At 44.6% G+C, this 16888-nt stretch overlaps 1 protein-coding gene across 3 annotated transcripts in view; it reads right to left on the reverse strand.

The window, feature by feature from the left end:
* EXT2 (exostosin glycosyltransferase 2) overlaps positions 1–16888 on the reverse strand; it is a 148368-nt gene that overhangs the window by 67025 nt on the left and 64455 nt on the right. For all 3 annotated transcript variants that reach the window (XM_039226826.1, XM_039226825.1, XM_039226824.1), the window contains exon 8: positions 5255–5386. In XM_039226826.1, the coding sequence (XP_039082757.1) occupies positions 5255–5386 (132 nt within the window). The remainder of the gene's footprint in view (positions 1–5254; positions 5387–16888) is intronic.

Raw genomic sequence — 16888 nt, forward strand, 5'->3', positions numbered from 1 at the left:
AACCCAGAAGTTCAAGGGCACTGAGCAGGGCTAAACAGACTGTTAACATGGCACCGCTTCACCTCAGAGCTCTGTTTCATGCCTGCGAGCTGGCGCTCCTTCAGCCTGCAGGGTGATTTATTGCTTGGTAGTATTTACAGGGGAGCGACATTCTCGGCACACTGGTGAGTGGGGACTGCGGCCGGGACATCTTAGTGCGCCCAGCCCTGACTACTTCACGTGGCTGGGACAGACGCGGTCTGAGCCGTCTCCGGATGCTTCGGGCCCAGGCTTGAGGAGGCCAGAAGAGGAAGCGGACAGGAGCAGGAGAGCCTTCCTCTGCAGCCGGTGAGTCAGAACACACACGGTGCATCAACCCCACGTTATAAAGTACGGTCCCTGGACGAGCAATGTCAAAACCATCTGGGAACTTGCTAGGGACAACTCCAGGACCCCACCAGACCCCCTCAATCTGTAACTTGGAGAGGAGAGCAGCACTGTGTTTTAGAACCAGCTTTCTAGGAGAGAGAGTGTGCTCACCTCCCTGAGACCTTACGGGGCTCTGGTGGGCTCCGCCACCTCCTCGAGGGTGAAAAGTGCCAAGCAAGTACTCCGATGCACACTGCCCTCTGCCAGCCCCTTGCTGAGGCTCGGACGTGAGGCTCGTACATGCCCAGCCAAGTACATGGTCCGCATCTGACATCCTGCTTGCAGCTAGGTCGCCCCTCTGGCTAGATTTCACAGGAATAAGCTCTTGTTTTTCAACCTCATTCTTATGCTGGATATAATAGTTGACTTTAAGTCATTTCTGTATTTTTCTCACCAATTTTTGTCAAAGGCCATGGGACCACTGTTCTCTGTCCTTTCTGCTCTAGGGCCAGCAAAGCCAGTGCAGAAGAGGGAAAGGTGCAGTCTCTCCGTCAGCGTTACCTAGGAGGGCAAACTTGGAAAACACTACGTGTCTGCCTCAAGGGACTGGGTACATAAAGTTATGACACACTGATAAAGGTGGGATATGAGCTTTCAAGTCACATCGTGGAAACATACTGTACTCTCGAACATGATTGGAGGCCCATATTATATTGGGGTTTTAAAAAACTGCCACCGAGAGGATATGGTTTTGGTTGCACACGCCAGAAGCCCCAAATTCACACGTGTTGGCCGACTGCATCCCCAGAGCGCATGGAACGCTCACTTGCCGGTGTCTATCCACCAGACGCGCTCACATTTGGCAGAGAACCAGAGGTAAGGCAGAAGAGGGTGTCCAAGGAAATCCCCCACGACACAGGCGAGGCCCAGATGTTCGGCTGAGGCCCGCCACGACCAAGACCAGAAATGACATTAATGTTAGAAGTGATACAGGTAAGGAGTATTCGGGGAGATGATAACGTTTTGCTGATATCTGCAAAAAGGGGAGAAAGAGGAAAGCATATGGAAAGACCGAAAAGGCAGTGAAATACAGGCAGCCTTGCCATGAGGAGCTAAGAAAATTACTGGTAAAAAAATCAAACTTGTTGTGCTCTAATAAGGAACCTTAACTTGGTGAGAAATTCCTTCCAAAGAGAAGAATCAAAACAAAGGGCCAATCTCTCCGGTGACACACTTGGTTTCTACAAGGCCACCCCTATCTTTATCACACACACACACACACACACACACACACACACACACACACACACGTTGTTGTTGTTTACATTAAACTAAGGCAGTAGCATCTGGCAAAACTCTCCGCCCTCAATCCTTCCTCTCTGGCTCAAGCAAACTGAGTGCAAGACCAGCTGGAGGCCCTGACAGTGTATCTTTGAAAAGACCAGCCCATCCCTTGATTTACTGACCAAGATCCACACCTCCTCCCACCTCGTGGTGTCTGATACTGTATATTTGATGGAACCTAGAGAGGAGACTCCCCTGCAGGCTGGGCTCGTAGAAATCACGTCTAGTGTAGGTTAAATATTTCCAAAGGGGAGGGAGAAAGCTAACTATAAATAAATCAGTGCTACTCAGACCTCCTGTCAGTTGCCTTCACCGAAAATGCAGAAATGTACAACCTACTGCTTTAAATCAGGGCTCTCATCACCTGAGCTCCTAGAAATGTGGTGAGCACTAAATTCCCCTAAAAAGAACTGTTTAAGAAGTTAAAAAAAAAAAATAAAGACCATATAATCCAGTTGCACATCCAGATTTAAGCTTTTTGTACTTACATTCCTTTCCAAATTGATAGTCCAGCACTATGACCATTTTGAACACAACTATTTCGAAACTACAAATTTTCATGTACTACTTTCTCCTGGCCCTAGAGTCTTATGAAAAACAGAGAATCAAAATTCCAACCATTTACTCTCATTGGACTTTTCTTAGTTTTAGCTAAAATAAAAGAAAGAAAGTCCCCCTCTTTCTACACTTTCTAGCTGGGTCATGACATTGCACCTGTAGGATTCTCCTGTAGAGGAGCAGGGCGGTTCTTTGTCTCAAGCTTATGCCATATAGTTGGAAGAGTGCAGACATTTCAGCCCAGAGGAGGCCCAGTGGCACCTACAAAACTCCATAAGCAATTCAAGGTCATCAGAAGACCCGGGTTCTCACTTGTGTATACAACTTGCCAATTACATGACCCCAGCCAAGTCATTATGCACTGTGACATTCGTTATGTCCACTTAATAGCAGGGAAAGAATATATCACTTTCCCCACCTTCTCAACAGGGTTTAGGGCAAATAAAACAATAGACGTCACATCAGCATGTGAGGCAGCCCTGGATGGCTCATGTCCTGGGATCCCAACGTTCCTCCTTTCCTCCCTCCCTCCTTTATATCTCCTGTCTGAATTAAATGTCCTGGGTATTACAAGAAATGCCAAGATAACTCAGAACTTAAAACTCTACAGGAAATTATGTTTCTACACATGTTAAGTGATAGGCAAGAAATACGGAAATATGCTCTAAGAGTTACAAAGAGGAAAGAGAACTTTCTGCTAGAGGAGTCTAGGAAAACCTCATGGAGAAAGGGGTATATGCGCAGGTCACTGAAATTTGGATAAAACATGGACACTGTAGTTAACGGTGGAAAAAGGCATCTCAGAGGCACAAAGAAGGAAAAGCGTGGCGCATACACAGGAAGGATAAAGTTGTGTTGCCAGAAACCCAGAACCCCCTAAAAGTGAACAGAAGGGAATAACACCAGAGAGGCAGGCTGCAGCCGGACCGGAGAAGGCCCTGCAGTCAGGCTGAGTTTGCACTCTGGCGGCACCCTTGCCCGCGACCCCCATGTGCCCACACTCCCCGTCTGCATCAAATACCCCGTATGCCTCACTCCCCCTCACCCCTCTCACTCGCCAGCCAGTCAGCACAGGCAGTTCTCCCTGCCATCCCTCAAACTGCCCCCTACTAATTCTCACCTGGATTCCTGAAATAGGCCCCTGCCTCCGCTCTCCTCCCGTCCCCCTGCAAGTGATCCATCCTCAGCACTCAGGTCTGGCCGGCCCCAAATACAGTCTCACCACGTTACTTCCCGGTTTAAATTACCCACAGATAACACGCCAACACCTCCATGACATGCAAGGTGTTCTGTGACGGGGGCCCGCTCCAGCCTTCACCTCTGGCTTCTCCCTCGTGAGCCCCCAATCCTGCTACACTGACCTCCTGGCAGCTCCTTAAACCTGCACGTTCTCCAGTCTCTCTGAACCTCTGAATTTGTTGTTCCTTCTGCATGGGACCAATACTCCCCCTTTTTCGGACTAGATGACACCTCCTTTCTCTTTGAACACTCAAATCATCATTAATACTTCCAGCATACATTGCGCTGGAAGTATTAGCCAATAGGTTTAGATAAAATAATAACAATAATAACAATAAAAGGTTCAAGTATTGGGAAAAAGAGGGAAAGTCAGAATTTGCACATACGACTAGATTTAGAAAACACAAGAGAATCAACTAAATGAAAGTAAAACAATGGTAGAACTCAGTAAAGAATAGTTACAAAATTTATATACAAAAACCAATAACGTGTCTTTATACAATGGCAACTAGTTAGAAACTATAATATAGAAAGTGTTCCATTATGGAGAATAAGAAAGGTAAAATAAGAAAAAATTAATCAGGAATTGTTAAGGACTGATATAAAGAAAGCTTTAAAATTCTGGGCACCTGGGTGGCTCAGTTGGTTGAGCGTCCGACTTTGGCTCAGGTCATGATCTCATGGTTCACGAGTTCAAGCCCCTGGTCAGGCTCTGTGCTGACAGCTCAGAACCTGGAGCCTGCTTCAGAATCTGTGTCTCCCTCTCTCTCTGCCCCTTCCCTGCTCGTACTCTGTCTGTCTCTTTCTCTCCCTCAAAAATAAATAAAACATTAAAAAAATTTTTTAAGAAAACTTTAAAATTCAACTAGAAAGATAAACCTTGCATCCAGATAGCAAGACCCACTGCAGTGTAAGCTCCCCAAAGGCACGGGTCTTCTCTGCTTTGTTCACTGATGCACTCCAAGTACCAAGAACACTATCCAGAAGGTAGAAGGTGGTGGGCACTCCATAATACCTACTGAATTAATAAATACCTAAAACAATCTAAAAAGTCCATGTGACCAACAAAATACAAATAGGATTTATATTCTATTCTGGGAGAAACTAACAGAGCTATCAACCTTCTACTTGAAAAACACACACGGGTAAGATCATTTTTTACGAGCACAAATTCAAGCATTTGGGGTTACGGAAGGCCTGGAGGGCTCAAAGAGCCCAAATGTTATTGGCGGAACTATGAACTGGCACGGTCTTCTGAAAGGACAACTGTGAGCAAGCCTTGACCGTGGCGATCCGTAGTGTCTCCAGGTCGCTTCTGCTATTTTCCTCACACAGTGATGGCGGTGTTAATTGAAGTCATCCGTGTAAAGCACTTAGCACTGTCTCTGGCAGAAAGCAAGCACTCAAACTATAAGCTATTATTATTAAGCTGCCTACAGAATCTTTTCGAGAGTTCTAAGCACTACAACTGCAAAAGTCATCAGGAAGCGTTTGATTTCCAACAAGAGCCAGGCCTCCCCATCCACCTCTGCAATAAATAAGCACACTGTCTTCCTAACCACACTGAAAACAAACTAGAAGCCGCGCTTCTGTGTTTCTTACTTTTGTTACCGTTTCAAAATTAAGCTGACTTTGTCAGACCCCAGGCACAGTCTCATCTTAGAAAGCTAGAGTTTAAATAACCTTTATAAACTCAGGACATCTTTCTTTGCCCCATTCTGACATCTGGACCATGGCTGACATGGTTAGCACTGGAATCACTCACCACAGTGGGGGGGTCATTCCATTCTTCATAGGAGAGGGCGGCATAAGGATATATGCGGTCGTTGATGATCTGCAGAGTGGCCAGGGCAATGGCTTTAATTGACTGGAAGTATGCTTCCCAGAACCACCGTGCCTGTAAGGAAAACAACACTGTCTTAAGTAAGCAAGCAAGGGAGACAGAGTACAAGAACTAGATGCTCTATCACAGGCAACTCTGGGTCTGGGTAATTCCTTTATCCCCAAAGGGAGAGAGCCTACGGCAAGCGTTCCCTGCTGTTCAAGCCAGCTGCAGCAGAATGGGGGCATTTGTCAAATCCAGTCAAAACAGAGAGGGGGCAAGTGAAGTGCACATTGGATTCTATCTGAATATACGAAAAACTATGTCTGGTGAAAATGTCAACACCTTATAGCAGAGCAAGTTATAGTCCTTTTTTAGATAAAATGTACAAATCTTAAAGTTTATAATTCAATGAATTTTTGGGTACGTACATACTCTTAAAACTACTACTCCTATCAAGACATAGAACATTCCAGCACCCCAGAAGATTCCCTCAGGCTTCCCAGGCGCTTTCTCAATCACCCAAGAGTAATCATTATTCCGATTTCCCTATTGTGCCTGCTACTGAATTTCATACAAATGGAATCAAAAACAGTATTTATTCTCTTGTGCCTGACTTCTTTTGTCAATAGTTAGAACATTTAAGTCAGATTTTGCTGCCAAGGTTATGCTGGCCTCATAAAATGAGTTGAAAGTGTTCCTTCTTTTTTATTCCCTGAGAAATTTAATGCAAGGTTGGCATTATTTCTTTCTTGAAAGGTTTAGAAGAATTCACCCAAAAGCCGTCTGGGCTAGGTATTTCTTGGCATGTGAAGGTTTTAAATCATGGATTGGCCCTCTTTCATTGACACAGAATTATGCATATTTTAATCACTGTGTCGGATTTAAAAGTAGTATTTTTCAAGGAATGTGTTCTTCTAAATTGTTAAATTTATTGGACAAAATCTATTCAATGCATGTAGAATTTGCAATAATATACTGCTTTCCATTCTTGATGTGATAATCTGTATATTTTCTTTGCATTTCTTCCTAGAGGTTTATCAACTTTATTAATCTCTTCAAAAAAACCTATGTTTGGTTTCGCTGATTTTCTTTATCATGCTTTCTTCTTTTCTTATCTTTCTATCTTGTCTGCTATTATTTTTATTCCCTTCTATTTGGGGGGACTTTAATTCATCTTGCATTTAGCTTCTTTTAAAAAATCTTTTAAAATATTTATTTATTTTTGAGAGGAGAGAGAACATGAACAGGGGAGGGGCAGAGGGAGAGAGGGAGACACAGAATCTGAAGCAGGCTCCAGGCTTCAAGCTATCAGTGAAGAGCCCGACACGGGGCTTAAACTCTAGAACTGCAAGGTCATGACCTGAGCCAAAGTCAGACGCTTAACCAACTGAGCCACCCAGGCGCCCTGCATTTAGCATCTTGAGACTGAAGTTTAGGCTGCTGATCGTAATCTTTCTTCATTTCTAATATATGCATTTAAAGCTATAAATTTACCTCTATGTATCATTTTAAATGCATCCTACACAATTATAGGGCATTTGCATTAAAGTTTAGGTAAAAAAATTAATTTTTTAGAAGTATACCGTTCAATCTCCATTTTGCGACTTTCTACTTATCTTTCTGTTATTGATTTCCACTTTAATTGCACTGTGGTCAGAAACCATGTATTATTTCAAAACTCTGCCCTTTATTCCTGATTACATTTAGGCTTGCCTCTGCCTTCAGCTTGGAGCAGCTCGCCTGTGACGGACCTAGGCATGGCTCGTTGCATTAGCCCCACTGAGCTTTGAGCTTCTTCACTCTGTGGTTTGACATCTTTCATGATTTTCAGACAAACCTTCGCCAGTGTTTCTTTAAATATTGGTTTGTCTTACTCTCTTCTCCTCAGGCTCCAGACATACACACAGAAATGTTTCCACCAGGCCCCACCGGTCTCTTAGTCTCGTTTCTGTGCTGCAATCTGAGCATTTGCTACAATATTCTCCTGGTCTAATAATCTTCTGCCCTTTATGTGTGTGTCTATACTGCTATTATGCCCATAGATTCCCTTCTTAATTTAGTTCATGTTTTTCAGTTATAGAATTTCCATCTGACTTTTTTTTTTTTTTTTTTAAATGTTTTATTTATTTCTAGGTGAGAGAGAGAGAGCGTGAGCAGGGGAGGGTCAGAGAGAGAGGGAGTCACAGACTGAAACAGGCTCCAGGCTCTGAGCTGGCAGTCAGCACAGAGCCCGATGCGGGGCTCGAACCCATGAACCGCGAGATCATGACCCAAGCGAAAGTCGGACACTTAACCGGCTAAGCCACCCAGGCGCCCCACCATCTGACTTTTTTAAAAGTAGATTTCATATCTTTGTTGACATTCTCTTATTTTATGGAGCATGGTTCCTAATCGGTAACCCCAACATCTGAATCACCTGTGGGTCTCTTTCTACTCTCTGGATTTACTCTTCGTTTTGGCCATCTATCTGGTTTCCATTTCTAGCGTACCTCTTAATTGTTTATTGGACACCAAAGGTTCTATATTAAAAACTGTAGAGGTTCTGATGTACCAAATTATCTCCCTCCTAAGACTGTGACATTCCTTCTGGAGGGCACAGGGAATGCAGTCAGACCACTGTAATCCCATCAGTGAGTGACTTCACCTTTTGTTAGGGCTAACTTCTCTTGGCTTTCCCCTACTCCTATAGTGTGGCTCTCTGGGGCCTTCAGGTAGAGTCTGGAGTGTCCACCAGGCAAGGAGCGCCACACTCCATGTCACCAGCACTGCATCTGGTGGCTGGAATGTTTGCACAGCTTGTCAGGTCCCAGGCGCTGCTCTCTGCGGGGCTTCTTAGGGTCTTGCTCTGCTCGCCTCAGGAGCTGGCAAACACTTCAAGGGGAGACCACAGGCCCATTTTTGCTTACTTCCTGTGGTTCCCATATTCCAGGGAGTTTGTCTTTCGAGTCCCCGATGCTTTGGGGTACCCCTAATTCCAACCTCTCAGCCCTAAGGGGCTGCTGCTTTCTGCTCAGACTCCAGAGGCAGACTGTGAATTAGAAAGTGCCCCCAGGGAAAAAGGAGGGACCATGTCGCTCAGCATGAGTCCCTTCCTTCAGGAACCTCAGCCCCTCAAGAGCTGACTGTGCTGATGGCTCTCCAATGCCTCTAATTTTATCTATTTTAATAAGCTTTGATACTTCTTTTTCTTTTCCTGGAAGGAGGGTTAATCTAATATCAGCTACTCTGTCACAGCCCAATGTGGCTCTTTGAAAGAAGACAATTTTCTTGTGGAAGCAGAGTTCAGATTCAGTCCCCAAGAAATCAAGACGCTGGTCTATGTGACTTGTCCAGCTTCACTGAGATCTGTGATTCCCCTTGGAATCAGAGGCCATGAGGATTTCTGCAAGAGAGGGGCCATTTGAAAATGAGTCATGAGGGGCGCCTGGGTGGCTCAGTCAGTTGAGCGTCCGACTTCGGCTCAGGTCATGATCTCACAGTTTGTGGGTTTGAGCCCCGCGTCGGGCTCTGCGCTGACAGCTCAGAGCCTGGAGCCTGCTTCAGATTCTGTGTCTCCCTCTCTCTCTCTGACCCTCCCCTGCTCACGCTCTCTCTCTCTCTCTCTCTCTCTCAGAAATAAATAAAACATTAAAAAAAATTTTTTTTTAAAAGAAAACAAGACATGAGAAACTCGGAATATAACTGAAACAGGCGGAGGAAAAAGATACTTTCTAGTCTATACCTGCTGACTTTTGTTCTGTTTCCCCAGTAAGTTCTCCATTCGTTAAGGAAAGTTTATGATGACTATTCTCTCCACTAAGTAGAAGAATGAGGCAAAGCCTCACAATGAGAGTTTCTGCTACTCAAGGAAAAACTGGCCCAGGGTTAGCCAAGAAGGGCACCTGACGTACGCGGCCCTGTCGTCTGGCATCTCGGTGCAGCCTCATGGCTGGCTGCATGCCACTGCTTCTTAGATGCACCCTGCCCACTCCAGTGTCATTTCTCCTTAGTCATGTTGCTGCTGTCCTGCCCACCATCCAGTGAAAATATTTACATTTTCAGAGACCTGAAAGAACCCATCTTCCCTGTGAAACCTTCACTGATCACCCCAAATGCCAACAATCTCTCCTTGCCGTGAAATCCCACAGCACTCACAGCCATTACCTCACAGGCTGTTCCTGCTATCCACTGTTCTAGAACGGTTCTCCTGTTATTTCAGATGATCGCTTTTCCCTCTCCAGCTAGACTGCGGGTTCCTCGCAGGCGTCAGGACGTCTGACCCGCTGCAAAGCACTCCTGCACGCATGATCTCATTTGCTATTTCTAACCAGCAAGTCGCTTCTATGCAACCATTTCCTGTTCTGCGTGAGGAAACCAAGATCCAAAGATGCTAAATGGCAGAGTCACAACTCAAGCCCAGGACGTGTCCCAACTTGTTCTAGAGCGTCAGGAGTACCAGCCACACCAAATTTTAGGAACCGATCCTTTCTCAAGAAACTGAAAGGTGTGAAAATTCACTAAGAAGTATGAGCCCACACAAACACACACACATCTTAAACATTACCTCCTTTTCTACCCCAACAATCCATTATGTATTCTTTCATTTTAAATCATACTCAAATTAGCCCACACTCAAACTTCAGCACCCCGGAGCTTCAGGTTCCCACTCCACCACAGTGGGGACAGTAGCCCTTGGGATTTATAGGAAACAATGACTGGTAACGAATCTGCCTAGCATACCAGCCAAAGGCACAACTGTAGGATAAAGCTTCTAATTTAAGGTGTCTCAAATCATCTTATCCTCTCCACCAAATTGTAATTCACAATTGAAGCTTTGCAAATAATCACAGCTCCAGTGTCTCACCCTGAGGGTAGGAGAACTTCTCAGGCCTAATTATTTTGCTAACACCTTGTAGTATTGAGAAGGCACTATAATTTACAGCCCCTCCAGGACTCAGTATCAGCCACTCGTCGGCAGAGAGGAAGAAGTTTTCACCTATGCTGGCTCTGCATGAGAAAGCACCACTGCTCCCCTCCAGTAAGCAAATGCTTGTTATGTTTTCGTTTCCTTTTTTTCCCCAAAACAGGGGCTACATTTATCACTGCCCAAAGAGTTAAATGAGGGTCTCTTCAGCATCTATACAAACTCCTCAGTCACTTAAGCTGTGGGAGCTGCACAGTCGGAAGAGCTGAGTCACATATGCATTGGTCATACCAACATAATCATGAACAAAGCATCTAACCTTTCTTCTTTAAACATATGCCTCCATGATTTTATAAAATATGCAGATTTCAAGGCATAAGAACTACAAAGTTCTTATGCCACTTCCAATCCTGAGATTACAAGGCTCCTACAGGTCAGGAATTGGGCCAACTTAAAACTATCCTAAGTATCAAATTAAAATTGCTACCTCGGTTTATACACCAGTGAAATGTGATTAACTGCTTTGATTTTCAGCAACATAAAGCCAACAGGATGAGCGGTGACAAGTGTTTAAAGGAAGCCAGTGCAGTCCTGCTGAAAAGCCACCGCTATGAGCACAATTCAAATTACTTAACCTCTGGTTTTAAGATGGAGAGCACGCCACCGAGGTCACGAAGCCGTAAAGATTCCATGATGCTGACAAAGTTCCTCACTCAGTACTAGTGCAGAACAGACAACCGGAAAATGTTGGCTCTGTCCTCAGCACTCCCATCCATCCTGTCCCCTTAGGGTCTTTGTCACTTACATTAGAATATGTTCCACACTGTTTTGGGGTGAGAACAGGCGGAGAGGAAAAGGAGAGACAGAATGGGACCCCAGTGTCGCACTCCACTCATCTCTTTCTTGAAGGCAGTGAAGAAAATCCAACTGACCAGAGAGTTAGAAATAATAAAAACACATCAAATGGGAGTGACAGAACTTTACACTGAAAAGTATAGCCATTACATGTCCCTTCTAGCTTAACCTCCAAGCTTCCAAGGAAGAGGACCGTCCTTCTCCAGAAACTGGGAGAGAGGGCACACATCCGGCTTTGCTCACCACCAAGTCCCCGCCTTCGGGGACTCTGACAGTGCCTGTCAAGGAGGAAGCAGGCACATACTTGCTGAAAGACCGAATCCACCACCCCTCAGAAGCACGAGGCAGCATGGGAACCACAGGCACCTCACGGAAATTTCCAGACCTTGTAAGTGCCAACCCATCATTTAATAATAGTGCTCATATCTTGTATACAGAATTGTTTTAAAAGGTGAGAGATGGGGGATGTGGATTTGAGGAAAAAGAAGGCAAATCCAGTCTTAGGTGGGACAGCAAGGCAGAAACAGGACTAAGAGTGTCCCACACAGTATGCTTAGGATAGACTATACAGACTACATATAGACCATGAGGGAGATGAACAGTTTTTAAAACTATGCCATGCAGAGGTGCCTGGGTGGCTCAGTCGGTTAAATGACTGACTTCAGCTCAGATCATGATCTCACAGTTCATGAGTTAGAGCCCCGCATCAGGCTCTGTGCTGACAGCTCAGAGCCTGGAGCCTACTTTGGGTTCTGCGTCTCCCTCTCCCTATGCCTCTCCCGCTCCCCTGCTCATGCTCTGTCTCTCTCAAAAATAAATAAACATTTAAAAAAATTTAAAGAAAAAAACTATGCCATGTAAATTTGCTACCTAGGAGTGGTCAGGATAGCTAAGGGTACAAAGTGTGTGTAGAAGAATCCCCCAATCACTGCAAAGTGGTCCAAGAGCATATTCATCCCAAAAGTACGACGATGGCTCTCCAATGCCTTCTCAGCAACCAGTCAACTTTGAACGGCCTTTCTCATCAGAACCTCCAGAATATGACCAATGTCGATGGCTTCGTTCTAGTACATTGGAGTTTTCTTTTTTTTCTTTTTTTCTTTTTTTTAAATATTTTTTATTTATTTCTAGGAGAGAGAGAGAGACAGCGTGAGCAGGGGAGGGTCAGAGAGAGAGGGAGACACAGACTCTGAAACAGGATCCAGGATCTGAGCTGGCAGTCAGCACAGAGCCCGATGCGGGGCTCGAACCCACGAACCGTGAGATCATGACCTAAGCGAAAGTCGGATGCTTAACCGACTAAGCCAGGCGCCCCTACACTGGAGTTTTCTAATGAAAACCACACACACACACACACACAAAACAAACAACAAACCAGCCAGGTATGCTTCTGTCCCAAATTCCAAGTGGTGGCACTGTCCAAACACCCAACGATAACGTGTACCCGTGGATCAGAACTCATTCAAATACTGCTCTATTCTTCTGCCCCCAACCCACTGGTTGGTCACAACATAAAGTATTGGCTTCTGTTTAAAGGGTAGAAAGCCACAGAACACAAGAACACAGACTCCACCATAACAATAAGAAAAAGCCACCAATAGCCCACCAATATCATAACCTGTCTCAGGCCCCTCAGGGAGCTGTGGTCACAAGGCAATCAGGGAACCCGAATTTCGAACGGTGACAAGCTCCTCTAGGAAAGATGGGACAAACGATTCCAGCTTGGGAAGATCAGGGAAGGCAGAGGTGCTGCAGTAACAGCCACCAAAGAAAAGAGCTCACGTATTCACGAACCCTTAGAATTGTGTGCAGGCTGGCAGCACTGTCTGGAAGCTCGAGGCACAAGGGGAGTCTGCGTTCCCTCGCAAGTCTTTCCTGCTGGGTGTTCTGGAGAAGGACTGGGGCAGGGAAGGAGAGGCCGCCCTAGTGTGTGGCACACACTTGGCCCATTTCTTGGACTTTTTTCACCCAAAGCAAAGCCTTAAACTGCTGGGGGAGGAGCAGGAAGCCCTCCCATCCTCGAGATGCTGTGGGAGGGGCGTGGAAAGACAGCCAGCCGCTGGGGCTGGGTAGGAACCCTTCTAGCTCCCTCCAGACCTCCACTGAGAGGGGTCAAAGCAAAAGCTCTGTCCCTACGGGAGGGGCAGGAAACTCTCTCTAACCTGAGACCCCTCCCAGGTAAAGAAGAAAAGAGAGCTTCCGCAGGGAGGAGAACCTGAGGAGCCCCACCACTCACACCCTGGCAGCCATGCCAGCCCAAGACTGCCTCCGGGCCCGGGGAAGGGAGAATCCCACTGTCCCCTCCGTGAGCCCAGCACCACACGGAGGCGGCGGTAGTCCGCACAGGGCAGCGGCAGGCAGGGCCCACTCAAAGCGGAGGGTGAGGCTGACTGTGAGGGACACCTCGGTCCGCTGGCCCCATGCTGAGAACAAGGCAGCGGCGGGCCACCAGCGACACCCGAAGCCGAGGTGTGCAAAGGCAAGCCAGGCAGCAGAAAGCCCAAACGTGGCCCATTCCGCACGAGGCCCATCAGCCCTGTGCTCATTTCTCTGTGACATTTACTTTAGGCGTTTTTCTATATACAACATCCATCATTCAATCAAAATTTACCAGAAAACAATCCGCTGTCATAATATAAAGTTGCCAGTAGAACCAGACTAAAGATGACCAAGCTGTTGTGGAATTACTGCACAAGGACTTTAGGACAGCAATAATTAACATGTTAAAGAATCTGGGGAAGAAGGGAGACAATGTGCATTAATAGGCAGGAATATTCAACAGAGAGATGGAAACTATACAAAAATGACGAAATGAAATACCAGAAGTAAAAATGTAGTACCATAAATAAAGAATTCCTTCAACCGGCTTATCAGCCCATTAGAAACACTCGGGGAAAAGGGCAGTGAGCTTGATAATGGAAAATTATCCAAACTGAAATCCACAGAAGAAAAGGTGTGGAAGAAAACCGAAACCAAGAACCACAGGATGGTAGCAAAGGTTCTGACATGCCGGTTATTGGGGTCCCAGGGATGGGGTGGAAAACAAGGAAACAGATGTATTTATTTAAAGAGTTGTCCTAAATGAATGAAAAACAACAAAACATAGGCTCAAGAAGTTCAGAGAACCCACACGTTAAATAAAGCATTATCTTCTCCCTCAAAAAGTTGAAGGAATAGCCATACCGTTTAAGGTACGAAAGTACTTCTGCCCCTGAGCACACAGGAGATTTCAAGAGACCTGAGCCACAGGAGAGTCTCTTTCAGGTGAAGGGCTGCAGGGTATGTTCATGCCTCGCACATCAATTTCTCAAAGCCGTGTCTGAAGATGAATCTCAAAACTTCCAAAGGGATTCCACGTCTTTCCAAACACACGGGCCAAACACGAGTTAGAGGCAGGGCCCTTGCCTTTACCCCAAATTCTCACACTCCACGTGATACTCAGTCCTTGTGATGGACAACAGCTGCCTCCCCCAACATCCTTTACCTTCCTCTTCTTTACTAACAAAATAGTCCCGCCTTTTCTGCGGCAATGCAAAAAATAGAAAAGATAAAGTCTTGCTGCAGCAAGCCTGTGGGTCTTTTCCCTCGGGCCTCTCTCTCCTGCTTGCCTGGAATGCAAACACGGCTGGCTGGGCCTGAAGCAGATGTGCTCTAACCAAACAGAAAACGCCAGCATGCTGAAGGTGACAGAGCAGAACTACAGAAGGAAACCTGCTTCCCTCCTGGCGTCACTGAACCACTACACTTGTCCTAGATGACCCACCTCCGCAATCCTTGTAGTGTGAGACATGTAAACCCTAATTCCTTTAGGCAATTGCTAGTAGTTTCCTTTCATGTTCTCCTAAATGTCTGCCTGATACTGTCCTACTATGTGAAGACCATAATACGAACTTCATGACCTTAAATAGAGCAATCATTATTTACAGAAATGATAGGATTTTATAGGTAGAAGAATCAAGAGAATGAGCTAGAAATCTGCAAAGTAGTGATAAAATCCAGGAAGGTGAATAATTATGAAATATTTATAATAAAATCAATGATTTGATTCTACTTCTAGTTAGGTTACAGAAGATCACAAAAGACTACCATCTATATCACAAGAAAACACTGGAGAAGGTAAAAATCTATATATTCTTTAGAGCCAAATTATTTGTATTCTACAACCTTGTTAAATTCACCTATTAGTTCAGTAGTTGGTAGATGACTTTGGCTTTTCTGATTATACCACCATGTCATTTCCAAACGAAGACATGTTAACTTTTTCTTTCCCAATTTTTACGTCTTTATTTTCCTTCTGCACTGCCTAGGACCTTCAGTTCAATATTGAATATAAGTGGTCAGAGTGGAGCATCCATGACGTGATCCCAATCTTAGGGAAAAGCATTCAATGTTTAATCACTAACTAAGATATTAGATGTAGGTTTTTCATTAATATCCTTTATCATATTGCAGAAGTTCCTTTCTATTTGTTATTTAGCAGGGAGTTTTTCTCAAGAATTGCTGAATTTTATCGGCAGATTTTTTTTCTACATTTAGAAGATGATCAGGTGGGTTTTCTCTTTCATTTTGTTAATGTCATTTACATTGATTAATTTTTTTCAGTGTCAAACCAACTTTACATTCCTCATCTCACTTAGTAGTGATACAGTATCCTTCTTTTAAATACTGCTGGATTCAATGTTATTTTGGTTAGGATTTGTGCATCTGTGTTAATGTGGGACAGCTGACTGCCACCAATAACTATAAGATGCACCATTATTTTATATAACCCTAAGGAAGAAAAAGTTCTCAAGTAAGGTATGACACAATACTAGAACATTATCAATTGTAACACAATGCTGATGTCAGAGACTTTATTTTTTTAATGTTTGTTTGTTTATTTATTTATTTAGAGAGAGTGAGAGAGAGTGTGTGTCTGTGTGTGTTTGTGTGAGAGAAGCGGAGAGAGAATCCCAAGCAGATTCCACACTGTCAGCACAGAGCCCAATGTGGGGCTCAATCCCACAAACCATGAGCTCATGACCCGAGCCAAAATCAAGACTGAGATGCTTAACTGACTGAGTCACTCAGGCGCCCTGTGACATCAGAGATTTTGAAATGTGAAAAAATATGGGTCCGAGAAGAATCAATTAAATGTGGTTTATACTTTTTCACTTCATTCTCCCAACAATCCTATAATTAACATATCTCTACAGACAAGAAAACAAGGCTCAGAAAGATTAATGGTAACTTGTCTGTCATCACAAAGCTTTTAACTTGACAGATCCAGGATTCAAAACCACTTTGTCTAACTCTGAAGTCTCTGTTCTTTTCATCATAGTCTTGCCGAAACCACAGACTGCTTTAAAGGATAACTCCAGGACTGTACCCAGGCTTTGAATCAGGTTGGGTTTCACCTGGTAAGGCTTTTCTCCAATACAGGTTTCTCTGAATGTCATTAACTAAACAGAACATGATTCTCAATCACCAAGGCAGTATCCATTAATAATACCACATGTTCAAATTAAGTGAAAGAGGCCTTGTATTAAATGACCAAACTGCACGGAAGCAGTAAGTCTGCCAGGGAAACTAGGGATTGTGCTGCATAAGTAGTGATGTGCATATCAACTGGAGGATGGCCCACAACTCTGACGCTTGTCTGCAGCACCGACTTTAATACATGTAGTAGAAGGAGCATGAGAGTCCAACAAATAGGATTCCAATCTGGGCTTCTGCCATTAAGAAGTAAATAAATGTTGACAAGTCATTTAACTTTCCAGATCTCTATTTTCATACCATACAATTGAGAGAAGAATCTTCTATGCTCAAAATTCAGA

The sequence above is a fragment of the Hyaena hyaena genome, unplaced genomic scaffold (genome assembly GCF_003009895.1).
Source record: "Hyaena hyaena isolate Hyena2069 unplaced genomic scaffold, ASM300989v1 scaffold_23, whole genome shotgun sequence".
Classification (NCBI taxonomy): domain Eukaryota; kingdom Metazoa; phylum Chordata; class Mammalia; order Carnivora; family Hyaenidae; genus Hyaena; species Hyaena hyaena.